This window comes from Pristis pectinata, chromosome 6, assembly GCF_009764475.1.
Source record: "Pristis pectinata isolate sPriPec2 chromosome 6, sPriPec2.1.pri, whole genome shotgun sequence".
NCBI classification, from domain to species: Eukaryota; Metazoa; Chordata; class Chondrichthyes; order Rhinopristiformes; family Pristidae; genus Pristis; species Pristis pectinata.
In genome coordinates, this window is record NC_067410.1 from 10,154,918 (window position 1) to 10,176,297 (window position 21,380).

The following is a 21,380-nucleotide window of genomic DNA, read 5'->3' on the forward strand; positions in this document are numbered from 1 at the left end:
CAGGCACAGGTTTTTAAACTTGTTAAAATAACCTACTCTGCTGCTATGGTGGTGAAAGGACCAATTTGCAAACCAGAAAGTAAAAGCACATCTTAAGCTGCTTCTCCAGATTATTTCATAAAATTTCACATTAAACTCTGCAGGAATAGGATAGACATCCAGCCAAATACTTAGGCCTTAAGCAACATCTTTAAAACAGACTATAAAGGAAATAAATTACCACCTCCTGAAAAAGTTAATAAAAATTTTAATTGTACAATAAATTACAACATTAAATTACAAAATAATACATCATGTCATCTCTGGAAAAGATTGAACATAACATTTAATGGAGTTATAAATGGCATTGCTATACTGGAAGTAATTTCAGCTCAAAAGTGACTAGGGTAGATAAATGAAAGCCCTTCCACTACTTTTACACCTAGACCCAAAGCAGTATCTAGCATTGGCCATCCACCCTAGTCCTGTGAGTGAATCTGGAATTTGTCTGATGTTAGATTTAACAATGAGTAATATAAATCTTTAAGTATCATTACTGTACATCATAATTCAGACTATCACTTGAGATTAGCAAGGTTTAAACTAACTAATTACATGAATATATTGTGGGTATGCTACAGAAACAGGAAGCTATTTTTAAGACGTTTTTCTGCTCTGGCAGACAACTGGAGAAATTTGGTTTGTGGTACAAACTCCATTTTATTTCTCCCTTTGAGTCCCTGTTGAAATACCAGATTTAAAATCACTAGGAGCCTACACATGTATTAACTGTCCAATATAATACCTCAGCATTTTAAATTACAAAAGTTATTAGAAATGACATTTGCCTCCATTAATAAAGCTCTATAAATCACCAGTCATATTGTTGTACAAGCCATCTAGTGGATTGATACAGGTGGCTTGTGGTATCAGAACTAGTTTTCAATGATTTTAGAGAAGTACAAACTGGTCACTTGTCCATAATTTTTACTCATTGAAAACTTCCATATTTAGAACTAATAATACAATTTGATACAGCAATGTTAACTATTCTAAATGATACCTTTTCTTTAAAAAATCCCTTACTTAACATTTCTACACTGATATTGTATTTAGGAAGAGGATGGACAGGATTCTCATCCTAAACTTGCTATCAAGAGGCCATGAAATGTGTATTTCTGAATTAGTAACAGTGCACATTACTTTTTGGTAGCAAAATGACACATGAGCCATGGTGTTAATTATGAATAATCAAAGATCAGGTTGATGAGAGGAAAGCAATTGAGTGCATAACAAGAGGGCAAAGGATTTTTTCCTTCTATCAATTTCCAGTGATCCTCATACCACCTTCTTTTGTTTGAAAACAACCAGCCAGCCATGAACATCTTGTGGATCTTCTCATGTCAAAGGTTGTGCTGTGCCTCCCAGATTATACAGTGGTATCACAAATACTGATATGTCATCAGGTGAGGCAAAGCTGCCATCTTCTAGTGTCCAGTCATTGTTGTATGGAATACCTCTTGCCTTAAGTACAAGATACTGGGCCAGCATTGTGTACCTAGAGAAATTTTGAAAAGTCAGTTTTCTTACTGTTCCCCATTATCCCCCTTCCAAGCATTTATTTTTCATTTCTGATATTATCATTCTTAATTTGTATTATTAGACCATGTCTGGATTAGTTATTGCTCAGCAGATTTCACCTGTGATAAGAAACGTGAATCCCTGGCTAATTTTTCACTCCCTCTCTGGCCTAGTTGTTAAATGGTGCCCTGTACTGCCACTTCAGCGCAGACTAGGAATTGAACCAGTAGTTTTCTGGTCTGCATGGGGTAGTAATGAATTTACTTTGTCATGTTTTGAAAATGATTGGATGCAGTCATAACACATTTACTTAGGTTAACCAGCTAACTACAAAAGCACAATTGAGCATTTACCTGCGAGATTCATGTTTATGGTCTTCCAAAAATTTCTTTGTGGTGTCTGCTACATCCTGATTAGACATGACATCCCATAATCCATCCGTGGCCATTATGAGAACATCATTCTGTTCAAATTTATGTTGCCCTAGATCAAAGACCGTCACCTTTTTTAAAAAAAAATTAGGAATATAAGTAGTTCTTGAATTATAATTTAAGCAATAATGCATTTTGGAATGTCAACCATTTTGCTTTAAGAAGATAGTTCAAAATTTGAATAATTCTTTGTAGACACTAAGTGATGGAATGTTAGTCAGTGACAATGATTGGGTAACTCTGGAATCTGTTAGAGCAGGGGTGGAGAAATACCTAAAGGAAGCAAAATGTTCAAGAGACAATGGATGACAGAATACACACATTACTAGTTATTACTAAATTAGTTCCAAATTATAGAAATGGGAAGATAATGCATTTGCTTTTCAGAACCCAAAATCTATTCCCAAAGAATAAGATAAGAACTTGTTAAAAATATTTACATGTTTTAATGTAAAAGTTACTTTTTAGTAATCAGCTTCAATGTTTTGATAAGTTATGCAATAATATGTGCACAATAATAAACTTCACTTGCTGGTTGCCACTCTGCTTTACAATCTGCTGCCAGCAACATAACATACCCAAAAACAGAAAATGATGCTGTTTTTGTCTGACTTCAAGCCTGTTACATTCAGTTCAATTATAGCCATCTCTAACTCATCAAGCTTTGACCCCGAGGATCAGAGGCCTGATTTCCTGACTAAAGCTCCAGACGTGGAGCATGACATCAGGGTGTGTACATTTGAAATTACATCCATTACATATCTCTTAAAAAATTTCCTCTCCTGAAACCTTAACTGCTTGACAGCTGATCAGCTGCAACCTAAATGTTCCACTTGGCAAACTACGTAGAAATGTAAAAGCCTCTGGGACCAAAATGATGATTTAGATCCAAAACTGGCAGTAGGCAAGGGGAGATAATTGGGTTATTTTGCTCTTGGCATTTACCAGTGGATTTCCACAGGGGGCAGTATTGTAGCAGAGTACAGGCCCTCCGAGTTTTAAACACCAGACTTATGGACACCCCTACGTATGATTGAACTCCCATAATATTAAATCCAAAAGTCTGATGTACATACTAGTTTCCTCTTGTCTCTCCACTTTTAGTAATCGTTCTTTATCAGTCTCATGTGCTTGTGATGCCATTACAAAACCATAAAAGGACAGTTCCCATATTGAGTAAATTTTGTGTATTTTCTGACTTACGGACAAAATTGACTTATGGATGTTGGTAAAAACAGAACCTATTCATCACCCTGTAATTGCAAAGTTGCTCTCGGAAGGCAAGGAACATTTGCAGTGACACTTCGTAGCCCCCTCGCTGCACTATGCCAAACTGGATGCAGATAACTAACAGCAGTTCCGACATGGAAAACTGAGGAACTGACTTTTGAACACCTTTCATAACACCCCTCCCCACCCATCAGCTGTTTAAGTGCTGATTACTTTAGATGGCAGTGAATATTGCAAATCTTCTAATTAGTTTAAGATTTTATTCTCCAGAAGCTGATAATGCAGAGCTGATCAACATACTAGCCAGATTAACATACTCCCTGAGTCACCATTTCCTGTTAATGCTGGGACCGATTGGGGCAAGCTTCCTATCTATCAAGTGCTCAGTCAACACTTCCATAGCCATGGAAAAGTTTCACCTGATTAATAAAGAATGCAGTCACTCTTGGCACTTCATGAGTGTTGCCCTGTAATGGCACCAACTTTGTCTTTGGGGCTTTGAATCCTCCTCTTTCTCTCTCCTCGTGCCCCCGCAATCTGTGTACTACATCTTTTATCAATTCCCTGCATCAAAACAGAGACTGACCTTGCTGATCCTTTTTTAAAAAAATATATACAGACTTTCCAAGACGGTAGTTATTCTAGTTGTAAAATGGGTGCACGACTAGGAAACAATGACGGTGAGACACTGGGAGGTACAGTGTATTAGACCAACTGCACAAATGGGACTTGCAGACAAGTTATTCAAGAGACACTGTCCAATCAGTTGGCCCAATCTGGTAATGTCCCAGCCTTGGTGAGTGTGTCACAGCTACGTCAGGTTAAGTATTGCATAAAAGCAGAAAGTGCCAGTCGCATCATAAACATTTATCACAGAGAAGAAAAAGTAATGTTAAGTAAGACAAAGTGGAAAAGAGATGAAGACAGCGATATAGAAATAGAGGATATGACATATTCAGAAATACCTGTTGTAAAAAAAAGTGTGGTGCAAAGGTTGGTGTAGGATGAGATTGTAGGAGTGAAGTGGGGAAGGAAACAGCAAGTGATGAGAAAACAGACACAAGGGAAACCGTAACATATCAGATTGCAAAATGAGAGATGGGACTTCTGGAGGATCAGGAGGCCTGGCTTCCTGACTAAAGCTCCAGATGTGATGTAATTAAGAAGTGAAAATGATTAGTTGAAACAAGAAAAAAAAGTGAGGGAATTTAAGAATCAAGAAAGTTGCGATCTAATTTAAAATGGAGAAAAATTGCAAAGAGTGCATGGGAAATAAGAGTGAGAAATAGCAAAAAGGAATAAGAAAATATTTGAAGAAATTGAGAGAAAAATTAAAGACAAAGGAAAATAAACACGATTGGAAAAGAAGTGGAGCAAAAGGTGTTTGATCAACAAAGTGGAGGAAAAGATAGAGAGGAGAGAATTTATAAGGTGGGGGGGGGGGAGGGGGAATTGTTCTAATGACTACATAGTCCTGTGGTTTTAGTTTGAATGCAGACTGTCTAGATCAGCAGACACTTGTATTTGACCTCCACTCGGTCTCGGTTTATTTGCCAACTGCTATCAGTGCTTGCCTCAGAAGAGGGACAAGTGGATGAGCACACAGCAGGATCAAGCAGGGAACCAGAGTCAACACCATCTGTGGGCCAGATTCAGACCAAATTAAACTAGGGGCAACACAGTGGCGTAGCTAATAAAGCTGCAGCATCATAGCTCCAGTGAGCTGTATTCGTTCCTAACCTCTGATGTTGACCTGTGTGGAGCTTGCACATTCTTCCTGTGTAGGTTTCTCCCGGATGCTCCAATTTCCTCCCATGTCCCAAAGGCAAGGAGGTTGGTAAATTAATTAGCCAATATAAATTGCCCTAGAGTAAGCAAGTGATAGAATCTGAGGGGAGTTGATGGGAACATGAGGAGATTGAAGCAGGATTAGTGTAAATGGTTGCTTGATAATCTATGTGGACTCTGTGTGCCCAAGGGCCTGTTTCTGACTGACTTTTATGATTGAACCATGGACACTGGTGGTTGGGAAGAAATCTTGGGAGTGTCCAAAACTTCACTCTGACAAAGCTGTGTTGGCTGATTTGCAAAATCCAACCCACATTCAAAGTACTCAAGCCTTTGGGAGTGTCTGTGGAGCAGTACAGTGGTTAAGTTACTGGACTAGCATCCAACGGCTTGAATGATCGATCTGGAGTGGCAAGCTCAAATCCCACCCCACTAACTAAGGAATTTAAATAATTAGATAAATTTGGAGTAGTCAAGGCAGCATATAGCACACGTTAGTAGCTGAAACATAGTACTTATGGACGGAAAGTTCATGCCACAGCCGTATAAAACACTAGTTAGAGCACTGCTAGAGTAGGGTGCACAGATCTAGTCACATTTTGGGAAAAGGTACAATTGTACAAGATGGGATAGAAAAAATTTCTGAAAAGATTTCCAGAACTCAAGAATTTTGCTATGAGGAAAGATCCATTAAAAGCACAAGAAATAGGAGGAGCCTCTTCTGCCATTCAGTGAGATCAGTGCTGCCCTTTCACCTCACTCCCACTTTCCCAACTAACCCCAAATGCCTCGACTCCCTTAATATGTCTTGAATATATTCAGCAACTGAGTGTCCACTGCCTTTTTGGGTAGTGAGTTCCAAAGATCCACTACCTTACTGGTGAAGAAGTTTCTTCTCTTTCCACCCCTAAATGGCTGACCCTCTGTTTTGAGGGTATGATCCCTGCTTCTAGACTCCCCAGCCATAGGAAATATCATCCCTGCATCCACTCTGTCAAGCCCCTATACAAATTTTATGTTTTAATACAATAATTTCTCTAAACTTGGGGGAAAAACACAGGTTGAACCTGCTTAAATCATATATGCTGGACTGTTTTCTTTGAAATAGAGGAGCATGAGGAAATTTAATTGAGGTTATAACATTTAAAGACCTAAGGAATGGATATTAAAAATATATTTTCCCAAGCATGGGGATTAATAACCAACAAGCTTACATTTACCTCTCAATCTACCTTGTTGTGACCTTGCACCTTACTGTTTAGCTGCACTGCACTTCCTCTGTAGCTGTGACACTTTACTGTTATTGTTTTTACCTGTACTACCTCAATGTAACTGCACTGTGTAATGAATTGACCTGTACGATTGCTATGCAAGACAAGTTTTTCACTGTACCTCGGTACAAGTGACAATAATAAACCAATACCAATTTAAACCCAATGTCATAAACAATGCACAGATTGAAATTTATGACAAAGCACTTTGCCTACCTCAGGAATACAAGATAGAAATGGTTTTATGTGGAGATCAGTGTCGTAAACCATTAATTGATGGTCTCCCAGTCCACGTGTGACTGCGATAGTGTCCATCACCCGAGTCTGAAATGGAAACCAAAGCCTCTAAAACAAAATCAACAGAATAACTGGGCAGATAACTACTGCTAATGAACATAAACACTGCATGGTTTCTGTCTTGGGACTGGCTCTGAGAAAGAGTACTTGTTACTTGGGGAAATCAAAACAAACAGAAGCCACATTGGCATCCCAACTTTCTGTGCTAAGCTGGTCTCACATGATGCATGGTCACAAGTATGAATCTCGTTCAGACCACAGGCTGTGACACAGTTAGCAAATGTTACCAAAGGATGTGGTGTTCAGGAGAAGATCTATCATGACCAACTAAACCACAGCTCAGATGCTGGGAAGGGAGTACTATTTCCACCTGCACAGGCTTTATATTTCTGCTCATGGGAGTAAAGCCACAATCTGGAGTTGTTGGCAGCTACTCAAGTAACAACATAATGAAGACCATCAAAAGCAAAAAGCTACTGATGCTGGAAACCTTCCGGAGAACGTCAGCAGTCGGGCAGCATATGTGGACAATGAAACTGAGCTAATATATTAGAACCTGAAGCATTAACTTTGCTTCTTTCTCCATTGATGCTGCTTGACCTGCTGAGGTTTTCCAACATCATGTTTTATATAATGAGGGTGACAGATTTCTTTTGCTGGAAGTGATGATTGCCTGAGGACCATTATCATGCTGGCATAGTGTTGCAGTACGCAGTGCTGCTGTCTCACAGCACCAGTGACCTGGGCTCGATCCTGACCTCTAGTACAGTCTGTGTTTGCACATTCTACCTTTAATTGTGTGGGATTCCCTCTGGATACTCTGGTTTCCTACATCTCAAAGATGTTCTTGTTTTCTAGGTTACTTGGTTATTGTAAACTAAGGCAGTGGGTGTTACAGGGAAATAAATGGGGGGTGGAGGGCATGAGATTGATGGGAATATTCTGAGAGCTATCGTGCACCGTATGGGCAGAATGGTCTGCTCTATATCACAAGAAAATACGAGAAAATGAGATGCTGAAATTGCCTTTTTGCGACATTAAACAATGAAGGAGAACCTGTACGATGACTGATCATAGTTGTACCTGTCTGCCATCTCCATGCACAAGAGGGTACTTGAGATCATCTTCTTCTGCAGTTTTATATCCCCTGGAAAAGATGCAACAAGTTTGAGGACGATAATCTCAAGCCAGGTGGGTTCATAAGGAGAGGTTATACCCAGTGAAATTGCAAAAGCTGCAAAATTGTTCAATATTAATAATATGTTATCAAATTGAAGCTCCACTAAAAATGCATCTGCTTGGCCACCTTGGAAATATTGTTGCTTTAATGTCAGAAGGTTGATTTCAAAAAAGTAACGCTTGCATTTAACAAGGGGCTCACTTTAAATAACACAGGTTTTACTATAAGGGGCAGCACGGTAGCGTAGCAGTTAGCGTGACGCTATTACAGCGCCAGCTATCGGGGTTCGATTCCCGTCGCTGTCTGTAAGGAGTTTGTACGTTCTCCCACGTCTGCGTGGGTTTCCTCCGGGTGCTCTGGTTTCCTCCCACATTCCAAAGACATACAGGTAGGTTAATTTGGGTTTTAAAAAGGGCAGCGCGGACTCGTTGGGCCAGAAGGGCCTGTTACCACACTGTAAATAAATAAATTTAAAATTAAATTAAAAAATTTAAATCTTCAGCTTGACATACCGCTTATTGAATTGGATATTAATGAAGGTCAGAAATCAGGACCTTTTGATTCAGTTTTCATTAAGTAAATAATGGGTACTGCACACATTGGCGCTGTCATAACGTGCAGTAAATTGCGTTGATGTTAGGGGCAAATTGCAATATGAAGTGACCGGTCTAATGACTTGATGGGTGGGATTTCAGTGAACCTTAACAGACACTTCATAGCAAGCCCATTTATGTGCAACACAAATGGATTTCATCCAATTTATAGGCTCATATCCTTGTTCTACACAGCTGACTGGCTCACTAATTTCCTTTTGGGGAGAAAAGCAGCCATACATACCCTTTCTGTCCTCTTATGCTTCAATATTCCTCACCTGGTTAACTATCTCTTAGGAAAAGATTTGGTTTCCCAACTCAACCATAAAAGAAGGGAATAGCCCAAAACAACCATCACAGAGCAACAAGGAATAAATACACAAACTTAGAACATGACAATACCCAGAAAGAAGGGTTGAAGGCTAGGTCCCCTCTCTCTCTTGGGGGATAAAAGTCTGAGTGACTTTAACTCCAAGGTGGAGTAGACAGAGAGACTGTTTCCACCTGTGGGAAATAGCAAAATGAGAGGCCACCAATATAGTCAAGCTGGGAATTCAGAAGAAACTAGACAGAGAATGTGGGAACGTAAAAATTGCTGTCACAGGGAGTGGTTGACGAGCACAGTATGGATGCATCAGTGGGATGGGGAGAGTGATGGGAGTGGTCTACTACATCAGTGCAGGAGAGAGAACAGAGGAGGTTACACAGAGAATGATGGAAGTCAGGAGGAGGAAGGTTGATTGGAACATAAACAATGGCGAGGACTAATTGGGCAGAATGTGTGGTACATTCAGTGTAATTCCTTGTGGTAAATGCAGCATCCAAATGTTGAATGAAGGGATTGCAGTTGTTGACAAGCAGAATAGACCAACATTCATTCTGGTCAACTAGCAAAACCGGAGGAGAGCTGTCAATACCTAAAGATCAACCATCAAGCTTCTTTCTCTACACTCATGACTGTGTGGCTAAGCACAGCTCAAATGCCATCTATAAATTCACCAATGACACCACTGCTGTTGGTAGAATCTCAGACAGCGACGAGGAGGCTTACAGGCGTGAGATAGATCGGCTGGTTGAGTGGTGTCGCAACAACAACCTTGCACTCAACGTCAGCAAGACCAAGGAATTGACTTTGGACTTCAGGAAGGTGAAGTTGGGAGAACGCACAACGGTCTCATTGAGGGATCGGTGGTGGAAAACTGCACCATCGAGGACATCTTCAAGAGGCAAGTGCCTCAAGGCGGCGGCATCCATCACCAAGGACCTTCAACATCCAGGACATGCCCTCTTCTTGTTACTAAGATCAGGGAAGAGGTACAGGAGCCTGCAGACCCACATTCAACAATTCAGAAACCTTTTCTTCCCCTCTGCCGTGATTTCTGAACAGTCCATGAACACTACCTCATTATTCCTTTATTTGCACTATTTATTTTTGTAATTTATAGTAATTTTATGCCTTTGCACTGTACTGCTGTCACAAAACAACAAATTTCATGTTATACAAGTCAGTGATAATAAATTTGATTCTGATTCTGAAGCAGAGGGTAGGAATAATCAACATAGTTTTGTAAATTAAGAGACAGAGAAAGGCTTCAAGTTAGTGTAAACATCCATGTGTGACTTCCTGTGATAGATAGCTGGTGTATGGTGTACTCACCAGCCAGACATGAAGTAATCCCTGTACAATATCTTCTTTCCAATGTCATTTCTTTTCACTCTGCGAGGAAACTCGTACCTTGAAAACTCTTTACCAAGTAACTCGGGCTTCAGGAATGCCTGTAAGGCACATTAACTTATCAAAGAAGTGTCTACGACTTGATTTGGCACCCCAGTTTAAAATGCTCTCAATTCCAAGGACCCTCCTGATCCCCCAACCAGCCCTCAAATCTCAGCACCCCTCTTTCCATGACACTCAAAACCTCACCCTTTGACTAAACTAACACCTCCTTACATGGCTCAGCATCAAATAAACTTGAAGCTCCTGGTAATATTTCCCCCTACTTTCAAGACAGCACATAGAACAGTGGAGCACAGGAACAGGCACTTCAGCCCACAACGTCTGCGCCGACAATGAAGCCATATTAAACTAGATCTCCTCTGCCTGCCTACCACCCACGTCCCTCCATTTCCCACGTATTCGTGTGTCTATCTAAAAGCTTCTTAAGCGCCACTGTTGTACCTGCTTCCACCACCACCCCTGGCAGCCCGTTGTAGGCACCCGCCACTCTCTTTGTAAAGAAACAAAATACAAGTACAAGCTGCCACTGTCTATTGATTTTTTTTTACAGAACTAAAACAATATAGTGGTTAGTGAGTGATCAGTCAAAACTTCAATTGAAATTAAGTAAATTTTGATCGTGCCTTAAAACATCTGGAGAGAAGTAGTCAGTGCATTAATTTTGAAAGAAAATACTCTATTGCAATGGGGGCAGCTTCTGAGTGCTTCCTCAACGGCTGACTTACACTGTCCTCTCTTTACCCAACTTCAAAATTCTCAGCGTTGATGCTTCAGACAGTATCCTGAACTGTTATTACATTGCTTTGCTTTCTATACAATCTAGTAATTGATTTCACAATGTACTATTAAATTTTCAAGGGGTCAGGAGAACTTGAATGTAAATGCTGCATTTTTACCAGATGTTGAATCCTTTGTCTCTCCGTGAAAGCTGTGAACTCGTTGGACAGAGGTGTAACATCATTCTTCTGCACCACAATTGCTCTTAAAGAAGAACAAAGAAGCCATTAGTATTTACCAGAGTGTCCTACACAGAATGTCATTCAAGCAAGAGGCAAATTAACAGCTACCACAAAAATTTAGTAATTACTATGTGAGGGGGACATTGTGATAATATACGAATTAAATTGGGGATTGAATGGGGAGTTCCAATGTGTTAACATCTTGCACAGAGTGTGGAGACTTGCTCAATCTACCACCAAGGTTCTCACCTTTGCAACATCAACAAGGAAAAGATCAACATGCAGAAGCTTGCGAGGAGGAAAAGGTCATCAGATGGATTGTCATTCCAAAGCTGATGGTACAGGCTTCCAGAACAAAAAGAGTTTCACCAGTGTTAAGTTGTAGTGTAGATTCCCCAACTGCTCTCTAATGCCTTTGTGGAACAGGACTTTTTAATTTATTAATTCATGGGGAAATGGATGTTGCTGGCAAGGCCAAAATTCTATGCCCCCTATTACACCAGAGGTGTGTTCTTGAACTGTTCTTGTGGGTGAAGTTATTCCCACAGCTTTTTAGGTTGGAAGTACTAGGATTTTGACCCGGTGGCAATGAAGGAAATGAGGTTACTGTGGGAACTGTGGAAAAGAATAGGATTTGACCCCTTTTGCTGTTTGTGGGAGCTTGCTATGCTGCCATATTTGGACAGTGACTCCCCCGCTTCAAAAGTACTTGATTGGTTGCAAAGCACTTTGGATGTTCTGAGGTGATGAAAGTCACTACATAAATGCAAGTTTCTTTCTTTCTAATACTCCCACAATCATTTTTTAAAAAATTATATTTTTTACTAAAGCATTCAAAACCAAAAATCCTCCATGGTGGTGTCATTTTCAGCCAGGAGGTTAGATAAGGGACTTGCAGATACACCGAGTCTCCTGTGTAAGCAGGGGAGAAGCAGGAGTCCTGCCCTTGACTAACTCCCAGTGGTGACTGCAGGATACATGTACCCCTGGGAAGAGGAGGTAACTTCCAAAAAAGTATACATTATATATTTGTACCAAACCCTGTTCTGGAGGGTGGTGTTGTCCAAGATCTCTTCCATGTGTACAAGCACAGGACAGCTGGAAGCCAACTTGGGTAAAGGAATGTCTGGTCCCCTCTTAACTGCAGAATGGTGCACAGTACAAAATGTAATAACGAAATATCTGATTTTTATAAATAACTTGGATGAGGATGTGGAAGGATGGGTTAGTAAGTTTGCTGATGTTCGTGGTGTTGTGGATACTGTAGAAGGTTGCTGTAGGTTACAACAGGATATTGATAGAATGTAGAGCTGGGCTGAGAAGTGGCAGATGGAGTTCAACCTGGAAAAGTGTGAAGTGATACACTTCAGGAGATCGAATTTGAAGGCGGAATACAAGGTTAATGGCAAGACTCTTAGCAGTGTGGAGGAACAGAGGAATCTTGCGGTCCACGTCCATAGATCCATCAAGGTTGCCACGCAGGTCGATAGGGTTGTTAAGAAGGCGTATGGTGTGTTGGCCTTCATTCGTTGAGGTATTGAGTTCAAGAGCCCCGAGTTAATGTTGCAGCTCTATAGAACTCTGGTTAGACCACACTTGGAGTATTGTGTTCAGTTTTGATCACCTCATTATAGGAAGGATGTGGAAGCTTTAGAGAGGGTGCAGAGGAGATTTACCTCTGCCTTCAAATTCGATCTCCCGAAGTGTATCACTTCACACTTCTCTGGGAATTTTGTACTGTGCACCACTCTGCAGTCAAGAGGGGACCAGACATCCTTTTACCCAAGTTGGCTTCCAGCTGTCCTGTGCTTGTACACATGGAAGAGATCTCGGACAACACCTGCCTGGATTGGAGAGCATGTCTCATGAGGATAGGCTGAGTGAGCGAGGGCTTTTCTCTTTGGAGAGGAGGAGGATGAGAGGTGACTTGATAGAGGTGTACAAGATGACAAGAGGCATAGATCGAGTGGACAGTCAGAGACTTTTTCCCAGGGTGAAAATGGCTAATACGAGGGGGCATAATTTTAAGGTGATTGGAGGAGGATATAAGGGGGAATTCAGAGGTAATTTTTTTTAAAAAAAAGAGTGGTGGGTGCGTGGAACGCACTGCCGGCAGAGGTTGTGGGGGCAGATACATTAGGGTCATTTAAGAGACTCTTAGATAGACACATGAATGATAGCGAAATGGAGGGCTATGTGGGAGGGAAGGGTTAGATAGATCTTAGAGCAGGATAAAATGTCGGCACAACATCGTGGGCCGAAGGGCCTGTAACGTGCTGTCACGTTCTGTGTTCTATTTCCAAGTACATTCCACTTTGAATGCCTGGATGTCAGCAACAGGGCCACAAAATGCAACACTGAAATACTTACCTCTATTTCCAAGTGGAACGTATCTGGAAATGGAGGTAATAACGAGGTGAGAATCTGTCCATTTGTGCACTAACCTGCTGTCTCCAGCACTGGCCACATAGAATTTTCCCTGCAAGTGAAGAGTAACGAGGGCCGTGCATCCTCCGGTCTCATTATGCGATGCCTGGTAATGGCCAATCAGTTCATCCTGTGGAAGAGCAGTACACAAAGGGTTTTTCAATATTCTGCTCCTTTCCTCCCCTCTACTCCCTGCCTTCTGGAATCTACAAATCACCAAGTTTGGCTTTACTGGTTTCTTTCCGACCACTGGATCAGATGTTAAAACAGGAGTTTGCACAAGAGTCCAGGGGGCATTACTCAAATTATTTGCCCACTTTTCTGAATCAACTGGCTGTTTAGCTCTTTACTGTTCGAGAGACCATACTTACATAAATTGGGTCATTATGTTTACTTATAAAGTAACAGAGTCTACACTTTGGAAGTGATTAATTGACTGCCGTGTGTCCTGAGTGTACGAAAGGAGCAACTAATAGAAGGCTTATCAATTCTTTAGAATTTTGTTTTCATTGTGCATTGTAACCTTGGGTTTTCATTCTTTGATATGAAAAAATGCACACAATCTGATAGATAATATTTTGGAGATGTTGGATTTTGCAGATCTGTAATCATTTGTATTATTGAGTCTTCAGTTATTTCTTTCTCAGCTAAAGGCACGTTCTTTCCAATTTAAATTTGTATAAAAGCGTTCTCATCCAGGTTTCTAAGCAGGTTCTTAGGCTGGCTACTGAGGTGTTGCATTGTTGAACCACTTTGGGCCACTATTGGCAATGTTTGTTTCATCCATGTTGCTGTGCCACCTTAAACAATGAGGTCTATAAACTCAAGCTGGCTTTCCATTGGAAGTTTCTTCTACCTACATTTAGGATGCAGCTTATAAGTCCTCAGAACACCTCAAAATTCCTTCCTTAAGACTACGCCGTTGCAAAGTTGGAATTGCAGCAACCAATTTGCACACAGCCAAGGTTCCACAAACAATAAGGATCTTTAATCTGTTAATATCAATAGAGCAATAAATATTGGTCAGATCACAGGGGACAAGTCTACTCTAAAGCACAGCCGTTTCAACTTCTGCATCCAAATAGGGAAGTGATGCCTTGGTATAAATTTCATCCAAAGAATAACTTCTCCAACAGCCTGGAATCCTTTTCACTGCAGCATTGAGGTCGCAGTCTCTCTTGTGCACATTCTCGTTTTAATTTATCCATTTTTCAGGATCTTATCACCACGGGAACGGCCAGTATTCATTGTTCATCCCTAATTGTGCTTGAACTGAGTGGCTTGCTGAGCCATTTTAGAGGGTAGATGAGAGTTAACCACATTGATGAGTCTAGTTCTTGAACCCACAACTATCTGAGAATGTAGCCAAAACATTAAAAATTAAACTTCTTATTTAACAAAATGTGTGTTAAAAATACCTTCGTTGGCATGGACGAGTTGGGCTGAAGGGTCTGGGTCCATACTGTACGAGTTTTGGGTTCATAGACCCCTTAATGTGGTTAATGACAAGTTACAATTGGCACTAGGGAGAGAAAATACACATAACTGGAACAACTGACCCATAAACTTACACATTTTTTGAAGGCAATCTCCACTGCTCCTCTCACCACGTTCTCAATACAGATCTTTTTCTCCCTTGCGTAGCTGGTTTCACTCTCATTCCCCTTCTGTTCCCCAAGATGGATTGGGGGCAGGACACTGACGGGTTTGCTGATAACATCGAAGATTTCCTCCAGCTGTTCTCTGATGCAGTGGTGCAAGTGTTTGGATGCCTGGATTGCAGCCACAGGGCCACCGTGCCCATCAAACAGTCCCCAGTAGGTGGCCATAATCTCTTGGTTTTGCTACGGATGGAAAAATACCTGTAAACAGTTTGTAAATGCTTGTGCTCACACAAGAATGATGGAATGGTTACAGCACAAACGGAAGCCATTCGACTCACCGCATTCACACCAGCTCCCTACTTCTATCCACCAGCCCTTCCTCTATAATCTTGTAAATTTTGGAATTGGAATATTATTGACACATGTACCATGGTACAGTGAAAAGCTCATCTTGCATACTGTTCATACAAATCAATTAATTGCACAGTGCATTGAGGCAGTACAAGGTAAAACAATGCAGAATGCAGAGTAAAGTGTCACAGCTACAGAGAAAGAGTAGTTCAGTAGACAATAAGGTTCAGGGCCTTAATAAGGTGGATTGTGAGGTCAAGAGTCCATCCTTATCGTACTAGGGAACCATTCAATAGTCTTATAACAGTGGAATAGAAGCTGTCCTTGGGCCTGGTGGTACGTGTCTTCAGGCTTTTGTATCTTCTGCCTGATGGGAGAGGGGAAAGAGAGGATGTCTGGGGTGGGGGAGGTCTTAGATTATATATACTGTATGCTCCATATATTTATCCAATTTCCAACAATGGAACTTGCCTCCAACACGCCTGCAGGCAGTGCATTCCAGATTCCAACCACATAATAAAACATTTCAACACCTCATTCTTAATTCCCTTCCCCTTTTTATTTTATTCCTTGACTCTTGTCTACAACCCCCTCCCCCAAACCAAAAGGAATGGTATCCTGTTATCCACTCTGTCTAGACCCTTCATCATTTTAGGTTTTTCCCCTCAGCCTTCCCTTCTCCAAGGAGAACAGACCCAGCCTCTCTAATCTATCATTGGTTCCTGTGATGAAGGATTACATTTTCATAGGTTTTCCCCCCCGGACACTATCTAATGCCTGCACATCTTTCCTAAAACATGGCAGCAAAGGTTGAACACAACACTTCCGTTAAGATTGAATCGGTGTTTTATAAATGTTCAGCAAATGTTAGCATCAAGACTGACGAGGAAAGGTTGGACAGGTTTGGCTTGTATCTGTTAGAATTTAAAAAAGGGAGGGGACTTGTTTGAAACATGGGATCCTGAGGGGTGTTCACAGGATAGATGTGTAGAGGTTGTTTCCTCTGATAGGAAAACCTAGAACTAGGGGGTCAAAGTGTAAAAATAAAGGGTTGCCCATTTAAGACAGAGATCAGGCCAATTTTTTTTCTCTCAGAGAATCTCAAGTCCACAAAGGACAGTGGAATATCAGTACTTGAATAGTTTTAAGACAGAAAATGATAGATTCTTGAAGAACAAGCAGACGAAAGGCTACAGCAGACAGATGGGAGTGTAAAGTTGATGTTACCATCATATCGGCTATGATCTTATTAAATGGCAAGAGCAGCACTGAAAGGCTGTAACCTCAACACAGAAAAATAGGTGCAAATGCCCACAAACTTGGTAAAGTCTTTATTTGTTTTGCAACACACCAGTGAGGATATGCAAACCCTTTGCATAACATAAAAATGACAAGACACCTTGTGTGTTCCAAACACAAGAGTATTTGCTAAATACACCTGTTTGGGTAATGCTTTCTGAAGGTCGGAACAGGAAACTTATTAAACGGACATCTTTTGATGAGTATATAATTTGTGTTGTGAATATACCCTCCCCAAATTATTTAACTTGTATAACATGACTGTTTGGTTAAAGCAAAAATTAGCTAAACTTGCAATTGTTTTGAAAGTTCCTTTAGACTAATAAAATTACACACAAGCAGCAGAAATTCTCTACACTCATCCACTCACGCAACCTCTCCCCATCACCACTAATACAAACTGACAGGCAAAGTACGATGGCATTGTGGTTTAATCAGGGAAGCACTCGGCCAGATGAGTTGAAGCAGATGGATTGAACTTTTTTTTGACACAAAGGGCTGTTTAAACATACGAGATATAAAATGGAGAAACAGTTCTGGATCAGAGTGACTGACTGAAAGCCTGTTCTTGACTCATACGTGGCCTAAGAGGGAGAACAGATTCTTCCTCACTGCCATCAGACTTCTAAACCAACCACCCCTTCCCAGTGGTGCTGCCACATTCTCGGACTCTTAACACTACCTCTGTTGATTATTCCATTATTGTCACTTTAGTGCTTTTGTTGCACTACTTCAGATAACACCACCATTCTGCTGTTTTGCGCATCGTATTTATTGCTGTGTCTATTATTACCATGTACATTGCTTACTCTGTGAGCTTCACACAAGCAAGGAACTTCACTGCACCCTGGTGTATGTGACAGTAAACTAATCTGAATCTGCACCTAGTGACTAATGGGGACTAAAGTGAATCTTCCTCAATTAGTTTGGTCAGCCCAAAAGGAATTTTCTGAAGCATTTCCTGGCCATGAACACGAACGTGTTCTTTCCCATAGCTTCCTAACAGCGGTTTGTGATGTCAGTGTCGGCTTGATTTGGAGGGGATTTCCCCTCAGACTTACATGGAATTAGTCACCTTCGTTTGACTAGTTGTTTGTATACATCTCATTCAGCTGCTTAACATTAAGCAGACAGATTGCCTTAGGAATAGATAGAAAGAATCCATTAAACCCATGTTCTGTACGATACATACTGTGTCTTCGCTTGGGCACAGAAAGACCCAGTCTTCATCAATGTTAACTCTCTTTTTGAGGATGATGGGTCTACAGGTTGCTTGATCTTCATTGACAATACTTTTGCCTGCATTTACAACCCTGGAAAAAAAGAATGGCAATGTTAGCGAGGAAAATAGTTTCTCCCAGTTGTGCCTGGTATCATTTTGGTATTGCCCCCAACTGCCCTCTCCATTCCATTAGGTGGTAAGAGGGGCACGTTTCCATCAACACCCATTGGAGTTGCCCTTACACCCTCCGTTATTCTTTCTACAAACTTGACACAGCTTGCTTTACAAAGCACTGCTTTCTCATCCTGTTCCTCCAACCCACAGATTTCCAGATTTGAATGCAGCCCTGGTTTCTTTTCCCCGTTTTCTCCCATGAATCCACTTGTGAAAACAAACAAGGGGACGAAGCGACAAATTAAGGGGGCAGTCGTTTAAAACGGAGGTGTGTAGAAATTTCTTCTCTCAGAGAATGGTGAATCTCTGGAATGTGGCACTGCCAGCAAGACGCCCGTGCCCAAGTGCTCTCCAACTCTTGTGATGTGCTACACCATTCCAGGGGGTGGTTAACAGTTATCTACATTGCTGAGGGTTTGGAGTCGCATGTAAGGCAAGAACATAAGCAATAGAGAATGCTATTTAACTCTTTCAGCCTGCTCTTCTTTTCATCAAGATTATGGCTGATCTTCAACACCACTTCTTCTGTACTGGCCTCATGTCCCCCCATTTCCTCAATGCCCAGAAACCTATTGATCTGTTTTGAATGAAATCAATAACTGAGCTTCCAGTCATCTAGGATATAGAATTCCAAAGGTTCACCACCATCACCCAATTTTCCATCCACATGCTACAACCCTTTATCTTCCATGGATTTTGGTTTTAGATTTTGTTTTAGACATTTATTTATTAGTCACTTGTACATTGAAACACACAGTGAAATGCGTCTTTTTGTGTTACTTGAGAATGTGCTGGTGGCAGCCCGCAAGTGTCGCCACTCTTCTGGCGCCAACATAGCACGCCCACAGCTCCTAACCCATACGTCTTTGGAATGTGGGAGGAAACCGGAGCACCCGGAGGAAATCCACGCAGACACGGGGAGAACATACAAACTCCTTACAGACACTGGCCGGAATTGAACCCAGGTGACTGGCGCTGTAATCACGTTACACTAACCGCTGCACAACTGTGATGATAAACCTACTATGTGGCACCTTATCAAACAGCATTTAAAAGTCCACACATGCTACTCAAGACTCTTGAACAGATCTCTTATACAATAAAGATGAACTCAATCTCTTAATCTACCTCGTCACAGCCTTGCACTTTGTCTACCTGCACTTTACTTTCTCTGTAACTGTAACACTTTATTCTACTTTTATTTCCTTCTATACTACCTCGATGTACTTATGTATGGAATGATCTGTCTGGATGGCAACGCAAACAGAAACTTTTCACTGTACCTTGGTACATGTGACAATAATAAACTAATTACACAAAAATAGGAGCAGGAGCAGGGCACTTGGCCCCCTGCCCCATTCACTGTGTTCATGGCTGATCTATGCCGGCCTCAGCTCCTCTTCTGTGCCAGTTCCCATAACCCTCAATTCCACGATCTTTCAAACATTTATCTATCCCTACCTTAACATATTTAACAATCTGGTCTCTGCCACCTTTGAAGGAAGGAAATTCCAGAGATTCACTACCCTCCGAGAGAAGAAATTTCTACACACCTCAGTTTTGAGACGACCAGTTCCTTATTTTGCAGCTACGTCCCCTTATTTGGTATCACAAGTGGAACAGTCTCCGTCATGTCCCCTGGAATCTTACGTGTTTGACTAAGATCACTCCACATTCTTCTAAACGCCAAGGAATACACAGAACACTACAGCACAGTACAGGCCCTTTGGCGCACAATGTTGTGCTGACATTTTATCCTGCTCTAAGATCTATCTAACCCTTCCCTCCCACATAGCCCCCCATTTCTCTAACATTCATGTGTCTATCTAAGAGTCTTTTAAATGTCCCTAATGTATCTGCCCCCACAACCTCTGCCGGCAGTGCGTTCCACACACCCACCATTCTCTGTGTAAAAAACTTACCCCTGACATCCCCCTTATACAGAGCCAAACTGTCCAGCCTCTCTTGACAAGATCAGGTCAACCCTTTCAGCCCAGTGAATCTTGTAACAAAACCTCCCTGTTCTTAAACTCCAACTTAAATTCCGCAATGAAGTCCAAAATACTGTTTGCCTTCTTACCTGTTGGACCCGTCTGCTAACTTTTTGCGACTCATGCACTGGAACATCTAGGTTCCTTTACTTCATTCATTTGCAGTCTCTCTCCATTTAGATTATAACCTGCTACCGAAGCACACGACCTCCCACTTCCCCAGGTTTTCACCCACACATTCAGTCTATCCATATCCCATTAGAGAATCACCATGCCCTCATGCCCTTCCACCTGTTTTCATATCATCAGCAAACCTAGAAACCTTACATTTCATTCTCTCCTTCAAGTCATTAATGTAAATAATAAATAATTGAGGGCCAAGAACTCTGCCCGTTACCCCGCCTTCCAGCCAGAAAAGGACCCACTTATTCCAATTCTCTGTGACAGACAGTTGTCAATCCACGCTAATGTGAAAGTTGACCCACACTGTAATAAATCAAACAACAGCAGAACCAAAGAACGTACAATTAATGCTTTATTATTTTAACGCTAGCAGGAGTGAGGGATACAGAGAAAGAGTAAACAGTGTAACCCGAGCTCTGTACTGATCCCCACTCGCAGATTTACTGGTTATTGTTCCTACTTTTATACCCAATCTGTGGGAAGCTGCAGTTGCTTACAGCAGGCTTTTAGCAAAACAATATATTTCTTAAAAACTTCTATTTCTCATGAGCCCCTGTACATTTTACAGTCATAACTATAATCACCCCATGGCTGAGGCAATATCACGCCGTGGGTAGAACAACACCATTAACCCTTACATTCCCAGTTATCTTTTACACTAACACATCTCCTCCAATACCTTGGTCTCCTAATTTACGCACCAGCCTCTTCTGTGGCACCTTGTCAAATGTCTGTTGGAACAATCTAAATACACGGAGTCCCTGGGCTTAGAGAAGACCTGACTCACGAAAATCTGACTCAACGCATATCCTCCTAGACTCTGCTCTCAGGCGAGTACTTGAATTTCTTCACCAGGAAACAATGTACAGATCACGCAAAGAAAAAGCAAATGCCTTCTCTGAATCTCCTTCAGCTGAGATCAAACATTATGAATCCCGAACCGTCTCTCATTAGCACACACTTTCTTTTATTAAACTGCCAATGATTAAGGGCAGGCATGGTAGTGTAGCTGTTAGTGTAATGCTACTACAGCACCAGCGACCCGGGTTCAATTCCGGCCGCTGTCTGTAAGGAGTTTGTAC

General features: G+C 41.3%; 1 protein-coding gene across 1 annotated transcript in view; it reads right to left on the bottom strand.

Annotated features, from left to right (window-relative positions):
- Positions 1–229: 229 nt before the first annotated feature.
- The window catches only part of LOC127571533 (protein phosphatase 1M-like), a 36,171-nt gene continuing 15,020 nt past the window's right edge, over positions 230–21,380 (bottom strand). The window contains exons 2-10 of the mRNA XM_052017989.1: positions 17,921–18,041; positions 15,046–15,318; positions 13,492–13,604; positions 10,985–11,069; positions 10,008–10,126; positions 7,661–7,724; positions 6,497–6,604; positions 1,914–2,062; positions 230–1,537 (exon numbers count right to left, since the gene is read on the bottom strand). Of these exons, the coding sequence (XP_051873949.1) occupies positions 1,378–1,537; positions 1,914–2,062; positions 6,497–6,604; positions 7,661–7,724; positions 10,008–10,126; positions 10,985–11,069; positions 13,492–13,604; positions 15,046–15,318; positions 17,921–18,041 (1,192 nt within the window). The 3' untranslated portion in view covers positions 230–1,377. The remainder of the gene's footprint in view (positions 1,538–1,913; positions 2,063–6,496; positions 6,605–7,660; positions 7,725–10,007; positions 10,127–10,984; positions 11,070–13,491; positions 13,605–15,045; positions 15,319–17,920; positions 18,042–21,380) is intronic.